We start from the raw sequence: 25365 nt of genomic DNA on the forward strand, positions 1-25365 counted from the left end.
TGAAATTTTTAAAATATGCATGAAGCATGTTTTGGACTAACAGAATAATACAATATTTTAGTTTTAAATTCTGTGTTTCTCCAGAATGCACTCCATAAGTAGACGCACACTTGCATAGTTTCCAAATTAAATGCTTATTATTTTCTTATTAATTTGGTAAATGGTCATTTTCTTAATTATATTACATCATTTTCTTAATTACTTTAGAATATATATGATATTTTTGATTTCAGATAGATCTCACAGGATTAACATGATGGCCAGCCAAACTGAGAAGTTATTTAATTAATACTTAACCGAGTGGTACGATATGGTATGGTTTGGTACGCTTTTATGGCCGTTTCCACTGTCAAAAGGCGTACCGAACCGTATCGTACCACTTTTTTGGCACCCTTTTGAAAGGGTACCAAACATGAGAAAGGATACCAAAAGGCGGAGCTAAACGCGCAGCTGAACGCTATTGGTTTACAGAGATACGTCATTCGCTTACGCAACAAGCCAGAATGAAAACAAAAAACCCGCCATGTTTAAGAGCTGGTTACAACACTTTTCTGAGTCTTCAATTGAACACAAAAGTAGACATCACTGACGTCCATAGTAAGAAAACAACAGTTAAGTGTGTTTTTTTTCAACAAAGTTATTACACTACAAAGTTAATAAAACTTGGTAGTTCTTATGTTAAACGAACACATTACCATCAATGAAAACAGCTATGATTACCCTTTTACAGCATAATCTTGATTTAAACAATATTTCAAACATAATGCTCACAAATGCACACTTGCAAATGTATTTTATTATGTTAAAATATTACTTGCAGTGGTACTAATATTAACGTTGATAATTTTTTCCTTTTCACAATTTTGCCTTTTTTTCCCCCCATCAGCATAAAAATTTATATCTGATAATTCAGACTTTAGTGATTAGTATTGTCTGTCTGAATTTTTCCAATAAAATCTCATTTATTTCAATAATTTGTAATAGTTTTTTTTATTATTATTGTTGTCATTATTTTATTGTTTTCTAATGATACGGGCTATCTTTTCCAGGTTTTTGCCAATAAGTCATGTTCACTCTTCCCAGGAGAAACTGAACACACAAAGCCAGGAATCGTGATTCAAATGACTTCATTCCTTGGACAGAATCCTTGCACCCCCTCCCCTAAAAGATGAACAAAATAAAGGCAGATTTGTATTGCATTTAAATGTCAACTATGCTGTAAATTGTATGTACAATATTATAAGAATGTAATCTCATGCATAATATGATTTGAAATGTGAATGTTTACACTGTAGCTAATAAGGCTGCTCTTGTGTAAGTCACGACAGCAGCCAAACTATGGCTTAGTCTGCCATGAAACTCACAATGAGGAACGCTGCAGGTTAGAATCGACAACCAGAAAGAAATTTTGTATAAACATAAATAGCTCTGGTAAGGAAAACAGAACAGAGAGAAAACTAAACTGAAATTGAGCACACATGACATCGCGCTCTACGCATTTTTCCTTCATCCAATTTTTAAAATTGTAGCTCAATTAAGAGAGCATGGTAGTGTTGTAAAAAAAAAATAAATGAGATGAAAAGAAGAGGAGAGAACCCAGTCCAGGAGACTCGAAACAAGCAGAATTCCTTTATTGAGACGTGTTGGTTAATCTGCAGTCATACAGCGTCTATGTCCATGCAAGAGCCTACTAGAGGTCCGCAGTCTGCAAGTTCTTTTACAAGTCTCACACAGGTCTGCAAAATAGTCTGAATTAGTCAAAGATTTCATGGCTATATTGTGTTCTGAGGAGGAGGGGATATAGCTAAACAAAGTATGCAAATCAAGAGTTGTGGTCGGCAGGGTAAACTGCTTCTCAGGTCTAATCTCATCATGTTCTGGAGACAGAAACCGCCTGACCATTTGATCGAAAAGAGAAAACAATAGACGCCCCATGCTGTAAAACTGACAATTTGCATTACTTTGGCTTAGCCTGTGATCAGAAAGGTAGTCCAAAAAACCATATGATGTCTCAGTAAAATTCTACCAAATGAGTGACTTCATTTAGGTCATGACCACTGACTCAAATTATGCATCTCAATACATAATTATCTCCTTATATGAACAATGAATGTGTATAGTTATTTATTTTAAAGCATTTGTTAGTTATGCAAAGGTTTTTAAAAAAGCTCTTATGTCCAGTGTTGTGTTTGCATTTATGATTACTTTATGTAGCTTTGTTGTCCTGTGAAACACAGCATTTCATTCCTCTGTATGTCCACACATGTAGCACAATGACAACAAAGCTTGACTTGAAGTGCTTCACGAAGCATATGATGTATTACATGTAATGTAATGTGTGTACTTATATAGCGCATTTATTGTGTATGGCCATACACCCAAAGCGCTTCACAATCATGAGGGGGGTCTCTCCACACCACCACCAGTGTGCAGCATCCACTTGGATGATGCGACGGCTGCCACAGGACAACAGCGCCAGTGCGCTCACCACACACCAGCTATTGGTGGAGAGGAGAGACAGTGATAGAGCCAATTCGTTGGACGGGGATGATTGGGAGGCCATGATCGTAAGGGCCGATAGAGGGACTTTGGCCAGGACACCGGGGTTACACCCCTGCTCTTTCACGAGAAGTGCCATGGGATTTTTAATGACCACAGAGAGTCAGGACCTCGGTTTAACGTCTCATCCGAAAGACGGCGCCCACTGACAGTACAGTGTCCCCTTCACTTTTACTGGGGCATTAGGACTCACACAGACCACAGGTTGAGCGCCCCCTGCTGGCCTCACTAACACCACTTCCAACAGCAACCTAGTGTTCCCTAGTGGTCTCCCATCCAGATATAGATATAGATGAGAAGGAAGGATATTGAAATGCTCAGTACATAAGGTTAATTTGCCATTTGTAAAATATTTTCAAGACGCCACCAAAACCAGTGAAAGTTTAAGTTTAAACGTATAACAAATGACAAAATAATGAGACAAAGTAATCATAGTCTGTTAATTTGTTTTAAATATAAAGCAAATAGCTGATGCTACAAACCCACAATAATATTTTTTGTAAGCTATTTTCTGTTAAAACGCCTCTCTTCAGGCAAGCAAGATAAAAAGACAACCGAGCGATTGGTGTATCGCTACACCCCTAAAAACTATTTTTTGATAAAACAAAACATAAACCCAGCTAATGTTTGATCATCGCAGTCATCATCTCAAATCGCTTCACTATTTCTGTCTTTTTACTTTATCCTAAATGTAGTTTTTAATTGATGTTTTGTGCCTCGTTCTCTTCTCAGAGTCATGTAAAACTGGATTCCAGTTAATGTGAGTAATGCAGCTCTTCCCAGAACTGCTTCGCCGTTCTTGGCATCGGACGCAGTGCAAGTGATTGGTCATGGCCCATGAGGAAATGACATCAGCAGCTACAACAGCAGACACAGCAGCGGTTTTCTCACTTCATCACCTGTGCTGTTCTGTAGACATGCTGCTTATAAGGTGGAAATAACATACACCTTGTGATGTGACAACAGCTGTGTGTTTTAATTTTGCTGTATGAGAGGTTCAAATATAAAAGATAAATAAATGAAATGTAGCAGCATTTCATTACTGGCTCTCATTGCTTCTTTGTGAATGAAACCATATATCCTGTGTGTCTTACATTCCTCAAGCAATTTCTCAAGTGCAGACTCAAGGTGATGATAGGGAGACATAAAAATATATATAACTCTAAAGCATCTTAGAGGATTTTTGGGGCAAAATCATTTAGTTTTTATTATAGGTGGGCATAGATCATTTTTTTATCTAGATTAATCTTACTGTAATCTTGGAATTATTCTAGATTAAAATGGCTCATTTGTATTCTGCTGAAGGCATTTAGAATATGTGTACTACCCAAATAATAACTATAAGTATGTCTTTGAGAACAGGCTTCTCAAACCAGGTGGCGCATTAGACCAGGGGCTCATCTCCCGTTTCCAAAATGCATCACAAACTGCTTGAGAAACTGTTCTACTATGATAATTGGTGAATTTTGAACTGTAGGCACAAGTAAGCTCAGCAATACAGCGATTTTGATTACCGTTATTAAATTTCATAACTATTGTGTAGAATAGACCCAGCTCCCAGCCCAACTTTGAGAATAGATTAACGGCGATATTTTTTTTAATCGCCTGATAAGAATCAACACTGGTAAAGGTTCACCACTAGTTTTCTAAAAATAATTAAACCAGATTTTGGTAAAAACTCAAACAATACAAACATGAAAATAAAACAAAACAAAAAAAAAAAATCTGAAAAATGAGTTATGTAATAACAATGGAATGACACAAGGAGAAAGAACCGAATTACTGAAATGGCTTTAATACTTCATATAAAAGGCTTTTTTGGTGATGGCAGGTTAAAGATACCTCTTATATGAAGAATGAAGTCAGATGCATTGCTCAGGTTAGATTTTTTTCTGAGATATTTCAGCTGCTGTCTGAGCTTTCACTGCCTTTCTACACTTTCCTTTCTTCATGTATTCAATATTTTTCCTGCGTCATTTAATTTTATTACACATATGCAATGAAAAATAATTAGTTTACAAATGAAGTCGTATGGATTTCTTTGGTTGCTACCAACATTCTGGGAAAATTTCATGTCAACAGCACCTTTAGAAATATGTTTTCTGAGGAAAATGCTGACGTGTTCAATACTTATTTCCACTACTGTATATATTTAAAGTTTTCTTAATCTGAGCAGTTTTTTTTTTTGGTTAAGTTTGCCGACTGAATACAGAAAAAAAGGACCAGATACAACGAAGTGGTTAAAAAAAAAAATCACCTTCTTTTTTAAATCAATGGGAAATACCAAAATTCGAAGGGTGCTTTCACACCTGTGAATCGATTCAGTTGTTCCAAAACAGGGATTAAAATAGTTACATTGTTCCTCTTTGTTCTTGGTGCGTTTCGCTTTCACACGGCAAAGTTTCTAAACGGACCAAAAGAGCTTAAACAAGCCACGTGCGAGTAAACTCTCCTCACATTGGTCAGTTTCATGGTTTATTTCATGGTTTAGTCCCGCTCAGCTGTCAGTATTTTTATTTTTTTATTTATTTGTCATGGACATCACAATTACACTGGACAACCAAATGCATTTGCTTTCTCACTACAATCAATCCACTTCAGAGTTTGTTTTAATTGAGCTGATATTACCTCATTCAAGCGATCTCAGAGCGATTGTTTTGGCGTGGATCAGAGCGCGGTTGGTGGATTCACATACGCCAAACGAACCGCCGTAACTGGTCAAACGAGACAGGTTCCGAAACAAAAGTCTAGGTGTGAAAGCACCCATAGATTTGTTTTTTGCTTGTCCAATATAAATTGATATAGGTCAAATTTAATATAATTAATTTTAGATTTACTGGAAATTCTTTATCAAATAAGACTGCAAAAATTTATTTGGAGATATATGGGGGATTCCCCCCATTGTGCAAAGCCTGTCCAGAAAAGCGCTATATAAAATTAAGGAATTATTATTATTATTATATTTAATTAAATGATTGTCTCTCAAAAGAATTATTGTATGATAAGTCGAACTAACACAAAATCTAGAGTTTTTAAATCCTCTGGAACTATTATACAAACAAACACTTAAAATGTTTGATAAAAACAGTTTAGTTTGGGATAACATCATCAAGTTTAAAAATGTTTGTGTAGTTTACAATATTATGTGTGGTTTAGCTCCCTCGTCTCTGTTTATAAAATGTTAATCTATTTAGAAACAGACACACAGCAAAAAATGCTTTTATTACTTAGACTTTTTGTCTTGTTTCTAGTCCAAATATCTAAAAGTTCTTATATCAAAAAGCATTTACTAGACAAACAAAACATATTGTCTTGTTTTATGAAATAATATGTCAAATTGAAGTGTTTTTCCTTAAATCAAGCTAAATAATCTGCCAATGGGGTAAGCAAAATAATCTTATCACAAATCGAAAAACAATATTATTTTGCTTACCCCACTGGCAGATTATTTTGCTTGATTTGAGGAAAAACTCACTTCATTTTGGCATATTATTTCTTAAAACAAGAAAATGCTTTTTGATTTAAGGATTTGTAGATATTTGGACTAGAAACAAGAAAACAAATCTAAGTAAGAAGCCTTTTTTTGCAGTGCACATCTGAAAGACGTACAGATATAGGTAAATCTAGACAACTGATACTGTTGGATACTTTCCTTGTATTAAAAAGCAAGTTCTTTGTGGGCTAAAAAGATCATTCATTTTCAGACTTACAGTCGTATTTAATTTCTCCGTGACCAGCGAGCCATCTTTGGCATAAGAGTACACAGTGAAGTCTTCTGGAAGTAGCAATCTAGGAAAAAACAAACAAACATAAAACTATGTGAGCATTCGTTGTTGCAGAAATATAACAGTCTCGCATCAAACACACACTGTCAGCTTATATTGAATAGTAGTGCACCTACTTACAATGTCTGAAATGTATTTTGTTAACAAAAATTTGAAATGCTTGGTGTTTGGGTTGACCTTTTTGAACTCAGTGTTAAGTCTAAATTGTAAAGTCTAACTCAGGGGTCAACAACCTTTTGGAAACTGAGAGCTACTTCTTGGGTACCGATTAGTGTGAAGGGCTACCAGTTATTAAATAACAGATTTTTCGTATTTTACTTTTAATTATATGTTGTTATTAATAATTAATAATATTCATCTATGTGAAGACATTGATCATGTTAATGATTTCACACAGTAGTTGTCAACAATGATTTAACAAGGTAGATAAATATCAATATGCAACACTTCATTTGTCTGAAATTATTTTTAAAGTTTTTTTTAAAAACTAACTTAAAGTAATTTTAAAATTTACACCAATGCAAGAGTGATTTAAAAATAATACCTATAAAAATATTAGATGCAGCTTACTCATATGTTATGGTGAGCTATTTTTAGAACAGGCCCGCGGGCAGCTCATGTTGGTGACCCCTGGTCTAACTATTATAACAAGTCAGGATGTGTTGAGTGAACGCAACACAATCTATGTTTTGTCATTTACAGAGATTTATATCCATCAAATCACATTATACATCAGTAAAACTGGCTATCTGTCAAAGATGCTGCATGTTGCTAGTAATCATCATAATGATGATTCATACAGCCTGAAGTCAAATCACATTACAAATAACTATTCCAGACTTTGATTTGTTTTTGTAGCCTTTTCCTAACATGTGCCTTTCTAAAAAAAAATTCAGGAGTCTTTTGAAAACAGGGTGTGATGTGGATAAAGGTATACATTTTCACAGTGCATGAAGACTTTCTATAGGCACTGTATATTGCAATCAAACTACCAGGCATTTTACACTAAACAACAAACGTTGTGAAGTCAATCTCATTGTTATTCAAAATTGGTTATACGGAGCATCCGGGAAGTATTCATGGCGCTTCACTTTTTCCACATTTTTTAATGTTACAGCCTTATTCCAGAATGGATAAAAATCATTTAATTCCTCAAAATTCTACAAACAATTCCCCATAATGACAATGTGAAAAAAAATAGTTTTTTTAATTGTTGTAAATTTATGAAAAATAAAAAAAGCACATGTATATCAGTTTTCACAGCCTTTGCTCAATACTTTGTTGATGCACCTTTGGCAGCAATTACAGCCTCGAGTCTGTATGAATATGATGCCACAAGCTTGGCACACCTGTCTTTGGGAAATTTTGCCCATTCCTCTTTGCAGTACCTCTCAAGCTCTATCAGGTTGGATGGGTAGCGACTGTGTACAGCCATTTTCAGAGCTCATCAGAGATGTTCAAAAGGATTTAGGTCTGGGCTCTGGCTGGGCCACTCAAGGACATTTACCGAGTTGTTGTAAAGCCACTCCACTGATATTTTGGCAGTGTGCTTTGGGTCATTGTCCAGCTGGAAGATGAACTGTGGTCAAGAGCACTCTGAAGCAGGTTTTTATTCAGGATGTCTCTGTACATTGCTGCATTCATCTTTCCCTCTATCCTGACTAGTCTTCCAGGTCCTGCTGTTGAAAAACATCCCCACAGCATGATGCTGCCACCACCATGCTTCACTGTAGGGATTGTATTAGCCTGGTGATGAGCGGTGTCTTTTCTCCAAACGTAACGCCTGGCATTCACTCCAAAGTTTTCGTGCTTGTTTTGTGCTTTGACATGCACTGTCAACCCTGGGACCTTATATAGACAGGTGTAACATCTCAAGAATGATCAGTGAAAACAGAATGTTCCTGAGCTCAACTTAGAGCTAAAGGCTGTGAATACTTAAGTAGATTTCAAATAATCAAATAAATTTTTGGGTCCCACTTTATATTAGGTGTCCTTAACTACTATGTACTTACATCAAAAAATAAATACAATGTACTTACTGTGTTTATAATGTATTTGAGAACACTTGTGGTGCTTTTGAGTTGGGATAGAGGTTGGGTTATGGACAGGTTTGGTGGTATGGGTAGGTTTAAGGGTGGGTTAAGGTGTAAGGGATGGTCAACAGTGTATTTACACAATAAGCACATTGTAATAAACTATTAGTTCCTGTGTAAGTACATATTTGTTAAGGCCACTTAATATAAAGTGGGACCAATTTTTTTACATTGTAGTTATGGGGTATTGTGTGTAGAATTTTATTTATTAAAGAAATAAATTAATGTAATTAATTTTGGAATAAGGCTGTAACATAAAAAATGTGGAAAAAGTGAAGCGCTATGAATACTTTCTGGATGCACTGTATATTACCAATACCAACAGACAAAAATTCTGGTCTAAATCTTGATGTGGTAACACCAAAATTTGTGACGCACTCAAAAAACTGCTTGTTCAATCAACTTATTAAAAATTAATTAAAGTAATTAATACAAAAACTCTTCACTTTCTTAATTCTTAGACAGATAAATAAGCTTTTTTTTATATCTATATAATGTATATTTCCCCCCTCATAAAGTGGATTACCTGAATTATTTTAACTGCTGTACTTTTCATTTTATTGTTTGCCAACTGAAACGTTTTAATTTGGCCCACTGGTAAGGCAAGGCAGACTGCTAGCCTGCTGCACTTGTAAATGTGTTTTAACAAATTGCATAACATTTATGTGTATGGATGAAGTGGCTTAAAAAAAAACACACACACAAATGGATTTTGCAGCACAAGGTGTACTGTTCTCTGTACTGAACTTTACACACATAGATGAGTCACATAAAAATGCAAAAACGCACTGTGATGCATTTAAAGGCATGCAAAACCAACAGGAAGATATAAAAGTTTTTTTGATGGGTTCATACCCAACTAGGTATGGGTATCATTAAGGTTTTAATGGTATTACTACTTTTATCGATACCATTTTTCGGTTCGGTACTTTAACAGTTCTCTTATTGGTACTCTTTGTAGTGTTTTTTATGAAAAAAAAGAATGAACAGAATTAACATCTTTATTTTATTATTACGTTTTTAATGTAAAATAAAACGAAACCAATAATTGTAAAACAAACAAATATTTTTTGTTTGAGAACGAACAATGGTTTGAAGGAAAATGACTCTCAGGGCCCTATTATACACCCGGCGCAATGTGGTGCAAGGCAATTGTTGTTTGCTAGTTTCAGCTTGGCGCAAGAGTTGTTTTGAAGTTTTACACCACACTGTTTAAATAGCAAATGCATTTGCGCTCATATGTGTGGCCATAGGCGTTCTGGTCAAAAAAGGGAGGCGTGTTGAGGCGTATTGCTGGTGCGTTACTATTTTGAGAAACTATAATAGATTTTTCAATAGACCAGAACAAAGCCGGTCTATTGTTCAGCGCAGAGCGCGTTAGTTGTGCGCCACGCTTACACACTGCTTAATACACACAAGATGTAGAGCAATACGCAAATATCTTTACATATGAAAAAAAATTACATTTTAAGGATATATATATATATATAGGATATAATAAGAATATATATAGGATATAAATATAAAGAATTAAAATATTACAAAACAAATTATTTTCTAGCCTACATAAATATAAAAAACACTGCCCTCATGCCTTCTTCATCTCTGGAGGCTTTTTCAGTTTATTCATGACAATTTGCTTTTGTATAATGTTATTATTATTAGCAGTATTATTTATTATATCCATATTTATATTTGTTTTATAAAAAACAAGCTTAGATTTGTCCACCTGTCAGGTTTTAGACCATATGGGGCACAGCATGTGTATTTGGATATAACTGTTTTTTGATCACACTTTGTTATTATTGTTCATTTATTAATTTGCTGGAAATAAGAACTGAATTTAGAAATAGCTTTGAAACAAATATTTGCGCTTAACAAACTAAATTAATTATTTATAGGCTAATTGATGTCTGTGCGTACAAGGTTTCCCTATACACGAGAGCGAAAGTGAAAGTTAATAATTTATCTCTCATTTCCGCGCTGCAGATGCTCTGTTTAATTGTTTTCTTGCTAGTGAAATGCCCAGTTTTTCCACTTACACTTACTTTACGTCATGTAAATAGCAAATTCAGCGACGCGACGCAACTGACTCTTAAAGGGAATGGGAGATGAGATTGTTTTATTCTCAAAACAAACCTATAACTCATTAAGAAAACAAGCTCAACACTTTTAGACCATGCGCCACGGCGCAAAGCGGATTTTTTGATCCTAAAAATAGTAAAAGTGGATTCTGACATGGCCTGAATGCGTTTGCGCCCTGCGCTTTGCACTTTGTGCATGGACCCATAAAATAGAGCACTCAGTTTTTATCCGCTCTTCTGGAGAAAAAAAATCAACATGCTTGACTTTTCTGAGCTGGGATCTTTCTTGGTTTATTAGGCTATCCTCTTTGAGTTGCAAAATGCAGTTAAATGAGATAATGTTTATAATTTTTCATTAACATTCACATAATTGAGTTGACAGTGTTTGGAAGTTAACTGTGTTTTAGTACAATTTTGGGGCATCTTGCAATGTAGAAACAAGCTTTTTTATAATTTCTTAATAAGCAGTTTATTATTAGGCTATTCATAGGGAATATTTTTAAAAACAGCGGATGCAACAGCATTTTTAATGCTTAAGATTTATCCAGGCTACTGCAGAAAAAAAATACTGTTTTTATTGTAACCGAATGTGTGTGTTTATTTAACTATTAATGTTATACTAATTTAGGTGATTGACTACTGGCATAACCATGTGGATGATGCAACATTACCGTTAGTAGTAAGGCAGTCAAAACTTTTCATTGAAGTTAATGCACTTTTGAAAGATACTTTCACTTAGCCAGATTGCTTGCGTTTCCACTTGGTGCGTTTGTTGCAATAGGCATTGTCGCTGTCCACTCAGGAAATACAACTCGTGTGGTGCACTCCGCAAGCTCAGGAGCTCTGTGTGAGCACTTAGCACGAGCCTCCGTGCACAGCCGAGAACTTTACAGGCTTTTATATTTGACGCTCTTGCTGGAAACACAAGCATTTCTCATTGCAGATTGTGCAGATGAATATTAAATATTGCAATTTAAAAAGGGTTGGTCATTTATATTACGCTACTGTAAGTAATAGGGGTGTCAAAATTAATTCTTTCTTCGGTGCACCGCAATGCAGACGCGGACAATTCGGTATCGGTTCAGTAATAATCATAACCGGTTATTGTGTACTGACCTCATTTCTCTCATATGTGCTCTGTCGCCGTAATTTACTATGACGGGGGAGTCTAGCGCGAGTATTTACAACGCTCCAAAAACCCAGAAACTGTGCACAATTTCACTGACCTGCTGGCGTGACTTTTCCTCTCCTCTCTGCTGTTTTACAGCGATACTTCTGGATACAGACACGAGCGCGAGGCTGCAGAGTTTTCTCCACCGTGTCTATCATGGATCATCTGTGATCGCCGCTGCCGCCTGCCGCTTATCAGAGTCACTCATCTGTCAAGAGCGCAGCGCGCAAGAGCCAATCGCAGCCGTTTTTGTTGAGAGTGTGACTAATCAAAGGGGTGAAAAGAACTTGGTGGACAAGGATCAGAAAGCGAACGGGATATTTATTGGGTTGCAATTTTCTTTTGCACCACTAGAGGGTGTATATGGTATTTATGCTCTCCTCACGACGAGTTGAGGGTCGTAGAAGATGGTCAAACAAACTTTTTGATCGTCATGGTTGTGAGAACGGGTTTATATTTGTTTTGATGTTTCCCTTTTTAATCTTGACAAAATGGACAATAAATAGATTGGAATATCCAACTTTTTATTTGCAAAGGTATGGACCTTTCACTTTTTTATTGACCCGTTCAAGCAACAAACGCGTCAGAACCAACGACCAAAATATTTGCATCTACATTTATATTTGTTTATATTAATTGCTATAAATGCTCATGTTGTTTAAAGGTACCGTTTATATATCTGACTGTTTGTATTAAATAACAAAATTGCATTACAAATAGTATATAAATATATTCATAAATTTTAATACAAGAATTCTGCTGTGAAGAAATATAAAACTGTGTATGGAAAGCATCGTCAATGCACCAAGATATCGAATTGAGACGAATTGATGGCAGGATAATCGTAACCGAACCGTGAGACCAGTGTAGGTTCACAGCTCTAGTAAGTAATGTTTATTCAGCAATAATTCTCCAATATGGATTTACTATTTAAACAGCGACACAAAACATGAAAATTAGAGTGGCGCTGATGTGAAAATAGCAACAAATTGCACAATACAGTCTTGCCATGCCTTATTGTGCCGGGTGTATGATAGGGCCTTAGTTATTAAAACGATCACGTTAGAAATGTGTTGAAAAATACTTCTTTCCTGTTAAACAGAAATTGGAAAAATATACAAAATCTATTTCTTCTATGGCTTTAAGTGTATATATTCGCCAAGGGGCTTGATTTAATTCACTTGTGGCCATGGAAGTGATTCGAATATGTAAATATCTATGTGGATTGGGAGGTGTGTGCCAAAACTTTTGGCAATATAGTGTGTATATATCCTGATACATTAGACACATTAACCCTTTAAAGGCAGGCGTTGCTGATTTGCAACAGTTAAAAACTAACTACCTTATTACTCCAGATACGTATTTTATGAGTTTTTTTTACTCAAACGTACCACTGCAGGACTTGGTTGTCCATTAGCAACAAACAGTTTCCCCACTTGCTCACCAGATGAGTTTCACCAGTTTCTTGGAGTACCACATGACAAAGTGACTTGGAAACATGACCTACTTAATAAGGATTTGAGATATTGGATTTGAATCCCATATTTTTTTTTGTTGTTCTGCCACTGGAAAGCAATTTGTTACATTGTTTGAAAAGTTGTGTATAAAAAGTTATTGTTTATATCAGTGGTTCTCAAACTTTTTTCACCAAGTACCACCTTAGAAAAAAATCGTCTCTCCAAGTACCACCTTACGACGCTATTTTTTAACAAGTATTAAAAAATAGCGTCGTAAGCCTAATTAAGCAGCTACAGGTGTGCACAGTTTTAAAACGATGCAGATTACTTCCTATTAGTAAGAATATGTATTATTGTCAGTCACTTTAAACATTTGAAATAGTCTGAACATTAACTGTGCTTGCAGATAAAAAAAAGTTTTAGTTAAAATGTGCTTTTAAAAGTTCATTAAAAAATGGCGCTGTTCTTAAAAAGTAAAAAGAAAACTGCTGTACTTAAATCTAAAGTATTCATAGTAGCCTATTCATCATAAGCTGGAAATGCTGCTTGGACCTTATAAATATAGGCTATATGTCATATTCATACACTTTCAGACAAATCTTGAAATAAATGTTAAATGTACATGACAGGGTTCATACAGGCACAGCCTAATGAAAATCAATTGCAGCACCTATTTTTTTTTTCAAGACTGACATGCTATGTATTGAAGACCTGAAATGTATTCTCAGCAACCCATAAAACATTGCATAGGAATAGATACAAATAAAAACCATTAATAATAATATTTATTAATCATATATTAATAGTATAATAAACCTGCACTAAGTGCTTGTGAAATCTTTTTTGTACTCAAGTAAAAATACTATTACACTGCTAAAATAAAAAAAATTTTAGTAAATAATACTAATATTAGGTAAAAGTACAAATTACTCTTTTAAAAAGTACTAGTTGGTTACTTTTGAAAAAAAATCTGATTTTTCTTATGAAATCACTTTTTTTTAAGTGTAAACCTGATTTAATGGTTTGATTGCTTACATCCCAAAGCTACATGTATAATTTGCACTAACAAAGGAAGTATAGTCAATTTTTCCTTTCATGACAATTAATCTTTTTCAATAGCACTGATAAAACTACCAAATAATCTTTAAGGCCATAAAGCCACTTTTTGCCCATTTTTAAAAATATATATTTTTAAGCTTTGAAAGGTTAAATTAAAGTATATGGTAAAAAGATTTAATTTAGCCTTTTATTTACATATTTTACACTATTTTCTTTACAATATGGCAAATTTGTTTCTTAAATAGCTGTACATCACATGTAGATTTTATTTTACACTTGATCTTAATCTAAAATAGAAACGTAAAAAAATACAAGTACACTGTCAGTAAAAAAAATAAAACAAATGACTTCATTTTACTTGAGGTATTTGAAATATGACAACACTACATTTATCAAAGCAGTGCTTTAAGAGCCTTATTGTAAATTGTGATAAACAATAAGTAGGCTAACAATGGATTGCTTTGACCTGTAATGCTTTAGGACAGATCAGAATACAGCTAAATGTATAAATCACACAAATACCTCATCCAGAAACATTTCCAGCATAATTCTTTTGTCGTAAAGAAATAAAAAATGTTCCACCTTTGCTAAAAGTAAGTTTCACTTCACAATACAGCCAAATAAGAAGACCATTAGCATTGTCATCGATCATGTATCAATCTATTTCTAAATATTTGATAACTTTGAATACTTTTGACTAAATTTAGTTAAGGAGCAAAGATAAATAATGTCTACTTTAATAGTGGAAAGATCGCGATTGTATTCTATCTGAGCACACAGGCGATCATGAGAGGACTTGCAGTTCATTTGAAAAAAAGCCTATTTAAGAGCTCACATATCTGTTTTAGCGATTTGCGTACATGAATGCGCTCTCGTGTTAAAATAAAGCACTCGCCGCATTTGCAGAAATGAGTAATTGCGCAATACCTTCATTCCCGCGCCGCAATTCAGAATGTATTAGAGGAGTGACAGGTCAGAGGCGAGTCGACTGGCCGTCGGAGAGCGAAACGTGTATGAAGATCATCAAATAGGCAGGAAATATGTCCGCAGTTTAATTACTCTGCTAGACATCTCTATAGTGAAAACATCCGAGAAGCATTATTCCAACAAAACATTTGTTTTTAAGTTGTTTTTTCTGTCTCTGCAACACAGAAAGCCTTTGTCCCGCCCTTACGTTTCACGCAACTAGACAAGGTCGACTGTGATTGGCCACTTTTCATGTCAGTCAAAACACGCTTCAGAATCAATTCTTAAACTTCGGAAACTGATTTTCAGCAGCTTATGACACAATGCACTAAAATAAACATTCTAAGCACAGCGTTGTGATCGTACGCTTCACAAAACAGCCAATGCTGATCACATCAATGTTATATTACGCATTAAAGGATTAAGTGTTAATTGTTTCTTTCATTATTTAGCGATTCCTCCGCGTACCACTAGGAGGAAGCCCGCGTACCACTAGTGGTACGCGTACCACAGTTTGAGAACCACTGGTTTATATCATATTCAGTCGTCAGTGTCTAATTACCACACTGAGCCAATGTTGCAAATCTGCAACATCCAAGAACGCCTTTCATGTGAAGGTCTCTCTAAAAAAAAAAAAAGTCAGGATTCTATTGTACTACCCCATATGATAATTTTCCCCAAATATCAGATTTTTCCTGCTTCTAAAAATTAATTTGAGCCTGAGAGGGTTAAAATTCCTGGGGTTTTCCCTCATTAATAAACATGGCATACACACAAAACTGGGGTAGAAACATATGTACGCCACTTCCCATGCAAACGTTGTGCTCAGTAAACCCCTTTAAGTCATTATATGAGCCGTTATCATTAATAAATCAATTCAAATGTATTCTGGTGTACATTGAGTTTTAGGAAGGTTTTTAAATGTATAAATCAGACCCAAGGAGATTTCAAGGACTTCAAATGATTGAAGGCTTTTCATGTACTGTTAGTGTGAATTTAGAAACACTGTTGGTTGAAAACCACTGTCTTTACCAAAATATGTAATTTATCAATTCCCACTGTACAAATACATGCATTGTTTGATACAGATCAAACATGAATATTTTTCATGTAGTTTTAGCATTCAAGAATGTTGTCTAGGAAGCAGCAGGAGCAGAAGGGACAATACTCACTCATTTCTCTCTAGGATGACAACATGTTCTTTTCCTTGAGCCTGGATTATGTATGACACCTTAGAAAAAAAGAAGAAGAAAAAAAAAAGCCAAAACTGTCAGTTCACCAGTCTTTCACAGGTAAAGAAATCAAGCAGCAGAGATGCTATAAAAAGGCCAGAAAACAGCCAGGCTACAATTTATGTTGTTTTTCCACTGACGCTGACTAATTTTAGTTTAAGCGAGAAAACAACCAACCAAATAGTACACCTTCTTTCAGTCTGTATTTCCCAGAATGTAGTGCACCACACCCCTTATAAACCAATGACCTCCTTGTTAAATCCTTCAAAACACATCCGGCCAGAAAGAGACAAAAACAAAACAGTGGATTGTACAAGGGATTTCACTGTCTCCTTACTGTGTCTTTTGTAGTAAATCTGCAGCAACACTTGAATAATGTTGCAGATTAACTCAAATCTGAAAATTGAAAAGCTCTTACATAACACTTCACAGCATGTATGATGATGATCCTTACAAACTGAACATTTATAACTGACAAATAATGCAACTTAACTTGAATGTACTGGCTTATAAACAAAATATATAAAACACACCCATTGCCTAACAACTAGAGGACACCTTTCTAGTAAGTAAAAATGCTGCTAAAACTGATGGAAAGTTTGGAAAAGTTTAAATAAAGACCCCTTTCGCGGACCTTTAAAATGGTGTTTACTCTTTTTCAACTGAAACCACAATCATGCAAACACCTTTTTTTCCAATTCCTTTTTATTATATTTTAACATGTACATACACATTTCCATGTGTCAGTTCCAACACAAACCAACAAACAAACAAACAAAACAAAAGGCTTCTCAGTATTTTACTTCAGAATACAAAATCACCTCTGTTATTAATCTTCTAGTAAAACATTTCCTTTTCCACCACCTTTTAAAAACAGCGTAAAAGGTCGGCAAACTTTATCAAAAGTTATGTATCTATTATTTATCAAATAAGTTATTATTTCCATTGTAATGTTTGTTACCATCTCTTTTAGCCAACAGCCTATAGTTAGTGCACATATACTTTTCCAATTTAAAGAAATAAGCCGTTTCGCTTGTAGAATACATATATTCAGAAATATATGCTCAGTCTTTTTAAACTTGATCTTCTTGGGATATAATTGAAATAAAAAAATTAAAGAAGACATTGGTATATTAACCTCAAGAATATTTTCTATAACTTCTTTCACACCTTTCCAAAAGTTCTGTACTCCTTACATTCCCATATACAGTGAGACAACGTTCCTTTAGGTTCCCTACATCTCAAGCAAATATCTGGAATATTTTCATTACATTTATGCAATAAAACTGGAGTTATGTAAATCTTCATCAACCATTTATATTGTAACAGTTTCAGACGAGCGTTCATTATTAGTGATTGAGCATCCTCGCATGTCTTCATCCAGTCCTCTGTTGAAATATCCTCCTCAAGATCTAATCTCCAAGCTTCCAATTTACAATTTGACGATTCCTCTGATCCTGACACCAGCATATTGTATAATGCAGAAATTTAACCTTCACTAAGTCTTTTATTATTACTTTTTCTAAAATAGACAAAGATGGCATATCTAGAGAATTATTTTGTGTTTCGAGGATAAAATCTCTTATTTGTAAATACTTAAATGTTTTTGCAGGAATATTGTATTTACTAACAATTTCCTATTTTTCTAATTCCCTTCTCTGCCCATATCTTGAATCCTGCATCTAACGTACCTGGTTTAATTTTTTTATTGCCCCAAATTGGACTGATACAAGATAAGGGATAGCAGGCACTTAAATATTTTTTCATGTCAAACCATATGGAAATCATATTCATAACTATGGGATTGGAAACATTTTTTAAAGATCTTTGAATTCTGCATGCAAACACCTTAATAAATATTTTATTAGCTTGACAAGATACAGAACTTTTTGTGCAGCTGAAAACATAAAACTACTTTTTATTCATTCATTTTCTGCTGCTTTTCTGGGGCCGGGTCGCAGGGGGAGCAGTCTTATGCCTAGTTCAGACTGCGTGATTTTAGCTCGCCGACAGGTTTTGATAAATCGCCGATAAATGCCTGAAATCACAGGCAAATCTGTGCTCGTGCACGTGAGTGACAATCACACAGTATGAACGATCAAAGACGCGATCTGAGAGTATCGCCGATGAGTCGCCGATGCCTGCGAGATATTTGGCATGCTAAATATCTGGAGCTGTCGGCGACTCAAATCATGCCGTGTGAATTGAGTTTTGACTGAAAATAACATCAGCCATCACCTACAGCCAATGAGAAAGCAGCTTTCACTTGTGTGTGCGTGTGTGTGTATACCTGCTGCAGGCCAGCGGGAGGCTGGGGGAGAAGTTAAAAGCGCTCTTTTTTGGTTTATTTGGACCCACAAAATGGAGGAAAAACTAGTGGAGGTTTGACAGGACTCAGGAGCACCCGTGTCTGTTTGACGTTTCATACAGAAAGAAATTAGTTTATTATCAACATTGAGGAGAAATGGCTAATTCCCTTTAAACCCAGGTGAGCAAACATGTACATTTTCTACCCCATTAAAGTCTTCTTTCTCATTATGTAGTTAATAACAAAAGATATACTACATGTTTTTGGCTGTGAGACGTAGTTTGGACGAAGTTGTCGGCTATTCTCCCTATAGTAAAGTCATGCAATGTGAATGTCCATGTCGCCGAACCATCTTGCAGTGTAAACAAAGCAGCGACGAAACGCTAGCCCAGATAGTCATGCAGTGTGAACACATCTGTGACACGACTAGTTTGAAAATCATGCAGTCTGAACTCGGCATTAGGAGAGAACCCCAGACTTCCCTTTCCCCAGACACTTCCTCCAGCTCCTCCCGGGGGATCCCTAGGTGTTCCCAGGCCAGCCAAGAGACGTAGGCCCTCCAGCGTGTCCTGGGTCTACCCTGCGGCCTCCTCCTGGTGGGACATGCCTGGAACACCTCCCTAGGTAGGTGTCCAGAAGGCATCCGAAACAAATGCCCAAGTCACCTCAGCTGACTTCTCTCGATGTGGAGTAGCAGCGACTCTACTCCGAACTGTTCCCGAGTGTCAGAGCTTCACACCCCATCCATAAGAATGCGCCCTGCCACCCTTCAAAGGAAACTAATTTCAGCCGCTTGTATCCGAGATCTTGTGCTTTTGGTCATGACCCAAAGCTCATGACCATAGGTGAGAGTAGGAAAAATAAACTTCTTTTGATTTACAAAAACAAGCATTTTGTTGGTGCTTGCATCTTATTACATCCAACAAAGACGATTTATTTTTTGAATTGTATATGTACTAAAATAACCCTGTGGTGCTAAAATACTACACAAAACGTAGTGCATTTTTGAGTAACATGTTAGAAAAGTGAATAAATCAAATCATTCTTGGGCTGCAGGGGATTCTGAGCAGGTGTCACAGTAATAATGTGCCAATTAGTAATGAAATGGTGCAGTTTGGTATGACTTGATGTGTTTTGGTATGACTCGATTCGGTTTGGTAAGAATCGATGCTGTTTGGTACGACTTGATGCGGTTTGGTATGATACGATGCGGTTTGGTATGACTCCATTAGATGCAGTTTGGTATAAATCAATTCGATGCGGTTTGGTATGACTCGATGCAGTTTGGTATAACTTGATGCGGTTTGGTATGACTCGATTCGATGCGATTTGGTATAAATCAAATCCATGCGGTTTGGTATGACTCGATTTGATAGGGTTTGGTATGACTTGATTAGATGCAGTTTGGTATAAATCAATTCGATGCGGTTTGGTATGACTCGATGCAGTTTGGTATGACTTGATGCGGTTTGGTATGACTCGATTCGATGCGATTTGGTATAAATCAAATCCATGCGGTTTGGTATGACTCCATTCGATAGGGTTTGGTATGACTTGATTTGATGCGGTTTGATATGACTCGATTCAATGCGGTTGAATAAGACTTGATTCGATGCGTTTCAAATTTGACTTGATTCGATGCGGTTTGGTATGACTCGATGCAGTTTAGTATGACTCAATGTGGTTTGATATGACTCGAATCGATGCAGTTTTGTATGACTCGATTCGATGCGGTTTGGTATGACTCGATCCGATGCGGTTTGGAATGACCCGATTCAATAGGGTTTGATATGACTCGATTTGATGCGGTTTGATATGACTCGATTCGATGTGGTTTGATAGGACTTGATTCGGTTTGGTATGATTCGAAGTGGTTTGGTATGACTCGATCCGATGCGGTTTGGTATGACTCGATTCAATGTAGTTTAGTATGATTTGATGCGGTTTGGTATGATTTGATGCAGTTGCCCTTAACACCCTATATGAATTAGTGTTCAACTAGAACGATAACCTATTCAGTCTTTGTAACAAGTGCACAAGTCAAAAATAAAAAAGCAACAAAAAGCTGGAAACTGCACAGATGATTGATCCTGTAGGTTTATGTACACTGCTACTGCATACATTCACAGCACAACAAGAACAAATGGGCACCCATGCATGTTATATCCTGAATCTCCAATACTTGCATCACGTTTTGTTGTGCATTTTGAATAAAAATGAACTGAAACCGATGTTGGCCTTGTTTTACACTGCAGATGGTGGCATCCAACTAGGCTGTCTGACTGACTGGGAATTTGGCACCAAAGCTGCTGTTGCATTCATACTTCATCTGCATGATGCTGCCCTTGCATTGATGTTATTCTACTGCTAACATCGTAACAGCCCTGGTATAAGTCCAGTTGACATAAAAAGCTCAATGATGCAGGCATGACCATGGTTATTAATCATGAACATGTATGTCATTATTGTAACATTTTCGCAACATGCATCTAACAAGTGATCTGAGAATCCTTGTAGCACACCTGAGCAAGTGTGTGTTCCTTCAAGAGCGCAAGCTTGTTTTGTCATTTTATTATTCTTCATTTAACTATTTTATTTGATCATATAATCATTTAAAAGCATTATTCATTTGTATAATTATCACTATATTATTTAATAGTATCGTTTATTAGTCAGTGATTTGATTATTACCCATTTGATTATTTGTAATACTATTTTACTAAAATAAGTGCTTATTATTTCCTTTGAATCCACAAATATCATAACAATAAGGACAAAGGAAACTTGATTACATGAGTAAAAGATAAGAGAATGTCTCCATTTGAAGGTCTGTAATATGTTGTGAAGCAGTAATTTTCCATTGCTGTTGCTTGTGTTATATTATCACTTGTTTGTTTTGTCCTGCTCAGATAAAACATAGGCAGTTATGCAGCAGTGAAACAGGCAGAACTAAGATTATTCAATAAACGCTGCTCTTCCTTTATCATTATTACTTCGTCTTTTGCTTCGGATCTTCTCGGCTTTCACAGTTGAGTCCTATATTGATAGGAGACTGTTAATTCCATCTTGTACTGGTTTATGTATTTTCTTGCTCATGTCTGGATACCACGAGAAACAGACATTTTCTGACAGGATCCGGCGTCTGCGGTGAGATCTTATTTATCCGGCATGAAGAGTGTGTTCAAACATTTGTGGCATTGCTGGCAAGATGGAATAACAGAACTACGGAACTGTTCTCTCCATAGAAGTGGAGTCGAGATCCTTTTCTCAAATGATCAGAGGTCAAAGTGTCCCTGAATCCCAGTGGGATTCTTACTCCGGAGCCATAATTGATAAAGAAGATGAAGACTCTAATACAGATGTCTCCTGTCTTCTCCTCAAGAGGTTTACAGTGGCAGTGCAACGTAAGTGTGATCTGTTTGAAATTTCATGAAAATTTGGTACCATCTGTTGATGTTATCTCCTACTGTTACGGAAGAGTCAGATGTAAAGTTAGTTGGCACTGACATCATTTAAAATTGGAAATAATGTCAGAAGGAACTCTTTTAAGATCAATGAGGCAGAATAAGAAATAGTTGCTAAATATAATTTAGAAATCTATATTATTAGGATCTATATTATTAAATCTATAATATTAGGTACACAGAGATTGTATTTGTGATTTGAAGATCGGATTTCTATCAGTTTAGCGGTGATGCCTTTGTGTGACCAAATGTAAATAAAACCGTTTTCATAAATCAGAACCAGAATTTGGCAATTAACCAGTTAAACTCAGCTGTTATTTTGGGATTTCCCAATCCGGATTTTGCCAACCCAAATCTAAAAGCTTCCCAAATCCACATGCAGAGGTGTAAATGCAAAAACTTTGTATCATTTTAAAGAAAACCCTTTGAATTTTTATAAAAAACCATTGAAAGTGTTTAAAATAACTGTATATGTTGCCTGTGTTACAATGAACACCTAAAATAAGAGAAGCTGCTCTTATTTTAGGTTTTCATAACACAAATAAACTCAAATTTGAAAGTGTACCATTTAGGTTCTATGTGGTCCTGCTTGCTGTAATTAATTTTGGTGGTTCCTGCACATGTCTGTAATCATAGGAAAAAAGAAAAATGTCTCTAACATAATCTATGCAAAAGTTATAGTATTCCAACTGATGAGAGGTGCTATACAAGCCACAGGGATCGATCATTGATTTCATATTTCACTATTCTTTTGTTTGATCAAACATAATTCACTGTGTTTGGACCACATCAGACATATAAAAAGGTTACTTATGCACATCACCTCAAAGACAGAGGAGAAATGGCCCTAAAGCGCACAGCATAAGGTAAGAGATTACAGCTGTCTGTGCTATCTGGGGCTGCTTAGTGATCATAAATGTATTGTATTTACTTCTGAGCCATGGACAGACCGCAACTCTCACCGCAGCTATAACTTGTGCATGTGTCATATGAAAAATATGAAAATGAACCAATGTAAAATACCTAGCTCGGGTATCCAAAATACTGTGTATTTAATAGGGGTGTCACGATTTCGATTTTTAATCGAAATCAATCGAAATTTATGCTCAACTTCGATTATCAAATCAAAAAATAGAATCGTCGATGCTGCCACGCCCCCAAGTCACGTTAGCTTGGCTTGCCAAGCGGGAAAAAAACATGCTTGCTAAAGTGTTTGGTAAACTGCAGACGCAGGAGACCTGTCGACAGAACTTAAACCCTCTCCTCTTTCAATGAAGTTGCCGGTGTGTAAGCATTTTGGATTTCCAGTGAGTTATGTTAACAACGTTTGTGTTGTCGACCAAAAAAAAACACAGTTTGCAAGCTCTCCTATGTACGTATTACGGTTGGGATGATAGACGATGGGTGCATCGCAATCCTCCGCCCTCCCCCGTTGCAAATCCGCTTGCGAAAAATACACACTCAGGCCCTGTTTACACTAATAGGTCTTTGTTTTTAAATGGCAATTTAGAACGACAACGATCCACATCCACACTGGCGTGTAGCATTTCTGAGCAGCCCTCCTTCCTCACTACCGCTGAAAACGCACATCACGTGACCCCACACACTCATTCACACACAGACACAGACGCACACACATTGTCATGTGCTCGAGACAGCGGGTCAAGGCAGTCAGCGAGTCAGTAGACTGCTTCCATCTTTTACTTTCACACAAGTACTTAGTCATTTTAGCGAACACCTCAGATACTGTTGGCTGGTTTCTGTTGGTTGTGCAACTTTTTTACCGACGCTACTATAAGGACACAGATCACTGCCTATTCACGAGTCCCGCAAAAAAAAAGTCATTGACAGGTGGTAATTATGTGTGTAACTTACATTCATTCATTTACTATATGATTTGTTTATGGGTAAAACAAAGACCATGCAAGTCAGGTAGTTTAAACAGTAGGCTACTAATAATTAATTCGTTATTAATTAATTAATTATTTATAATCGAAAATCGAATCGTGCCTTTAGAATCGAAAATGTAATCGAATCGAGGATTTGGAGGATCGTGACACCCTTAGTATTTAAGTGTAAAAAACTTTTTGTACAGTAGAATAAAAACCAAAATGATGCATATGTGCATAAAATATAGATTCTACACTTTCAAACAAAACCACTCACAGGGGTCTGGTGCAATGCTAGCCCTTTAAATCTTAAAGCAAATGTCGATGACGTCCTGGTTAAATTTATTTGGGAAAGACTGCCCCCTCAGGACTGTTGTGAATTTGCAATGCTATTTTTAGCACCAAAGGTTACTTAGATATTTTATATAATTGTCAGTTTAAAGACAATGATATCTTTATGAATAATTCTGGTTTGTGGCATCATTAACAGATGAGAAATGCCTCATAGTATTGATTCTAACTAGTGGACAAACTTTAATGGTCAGGTATATCAGGAAGAGTTCATTGAGTTCAGTGGATTTGCATTGTACCAACTACTGCAATAATCTAATGTTGCTGAAAGGTAATCACTCTCTATAGTCAAACTGGCAAAATATGGAATGACTAACAAGATACATGTTGTTAGAGACATTTCTAATGCTGGGTTCACACCAAAAGAAGAATTGAGTATTCACATGAGTCATTTACACGCAAGTCACTGCAAACGCTCAAATGGGGGCGAATTACCACATGGTATGTATGATGCTGAATGCATGTCACATGTGACGCATAATTCACCTTTATTTTTACATTTACAATGACTTTGTATTAGGGGGGATCCATGATTCATACATACCACAACCCACGATTCGGAACACACGTGACCTGCAGATTAATAATTTTTTTTTTCCAAGGATAAATCCTAAATTTGTACCGATGGCAGAGAGATCGCCTCTCATCAAATCAAATCACTTTTATTGTCACATCATCAGCAGCACGTATGCTATGATGAGTGAAAAGCTTAGGTAATGGCTCCAGACAGTACAAAATACAACGACAGTGCAAAATACAGACAGTACAAATACAACGACAATGTAAGATGGACAGCGATATGTAAAATGAATAGGTGTCCACATAGTTGTAGGCAGTATTGTTTCAAGTATGGATTGGTTAAAGTGCAGTGCATGCTACATATTGATGGTGTGCAGTGAGGGTATGGAAGAGTCTGTCTGTGTGGGGTGTGTTAAGTGTTCATCAGC

At 36.0% G+C, this 25365-nt stretch overlaps 1 protein-coding gene across 1 annotated transcript in view; it reads right to left on the reverse strand.

The window, feature by feature from the left end:
• Positions 1-25365, reverse strand: part of adam9a (ADAM metallopeptidase domain 9a) — a gene marked incomplete at its 3' end in the record, with an annotated part of 58073 nt that overhangs the window by 14130 nt on the left and 18578 nt on the right. The window contains 2 exon segments of the mRNA NM_001004678.1: positions 6270-6348; positions 16347-16405. Coding sequence (NP_001004678.1) covers positions 6270-6348; positions 16347-16405 — 138 coding nt within the window.

This window comes from Danio rerio, chromosome 8, assembly GCF_052040795.2.
Source record: "Danio rerio strain M-AB ecotype USA chromosome 8, GRCz13ab, whole genome shotgun sequence".
Lineage (NCBI taxonomy): Eukaryota > Metazoa > Chordata > Actinopteri > Cypriniformes > Danionidae > Danio > Danio rerio.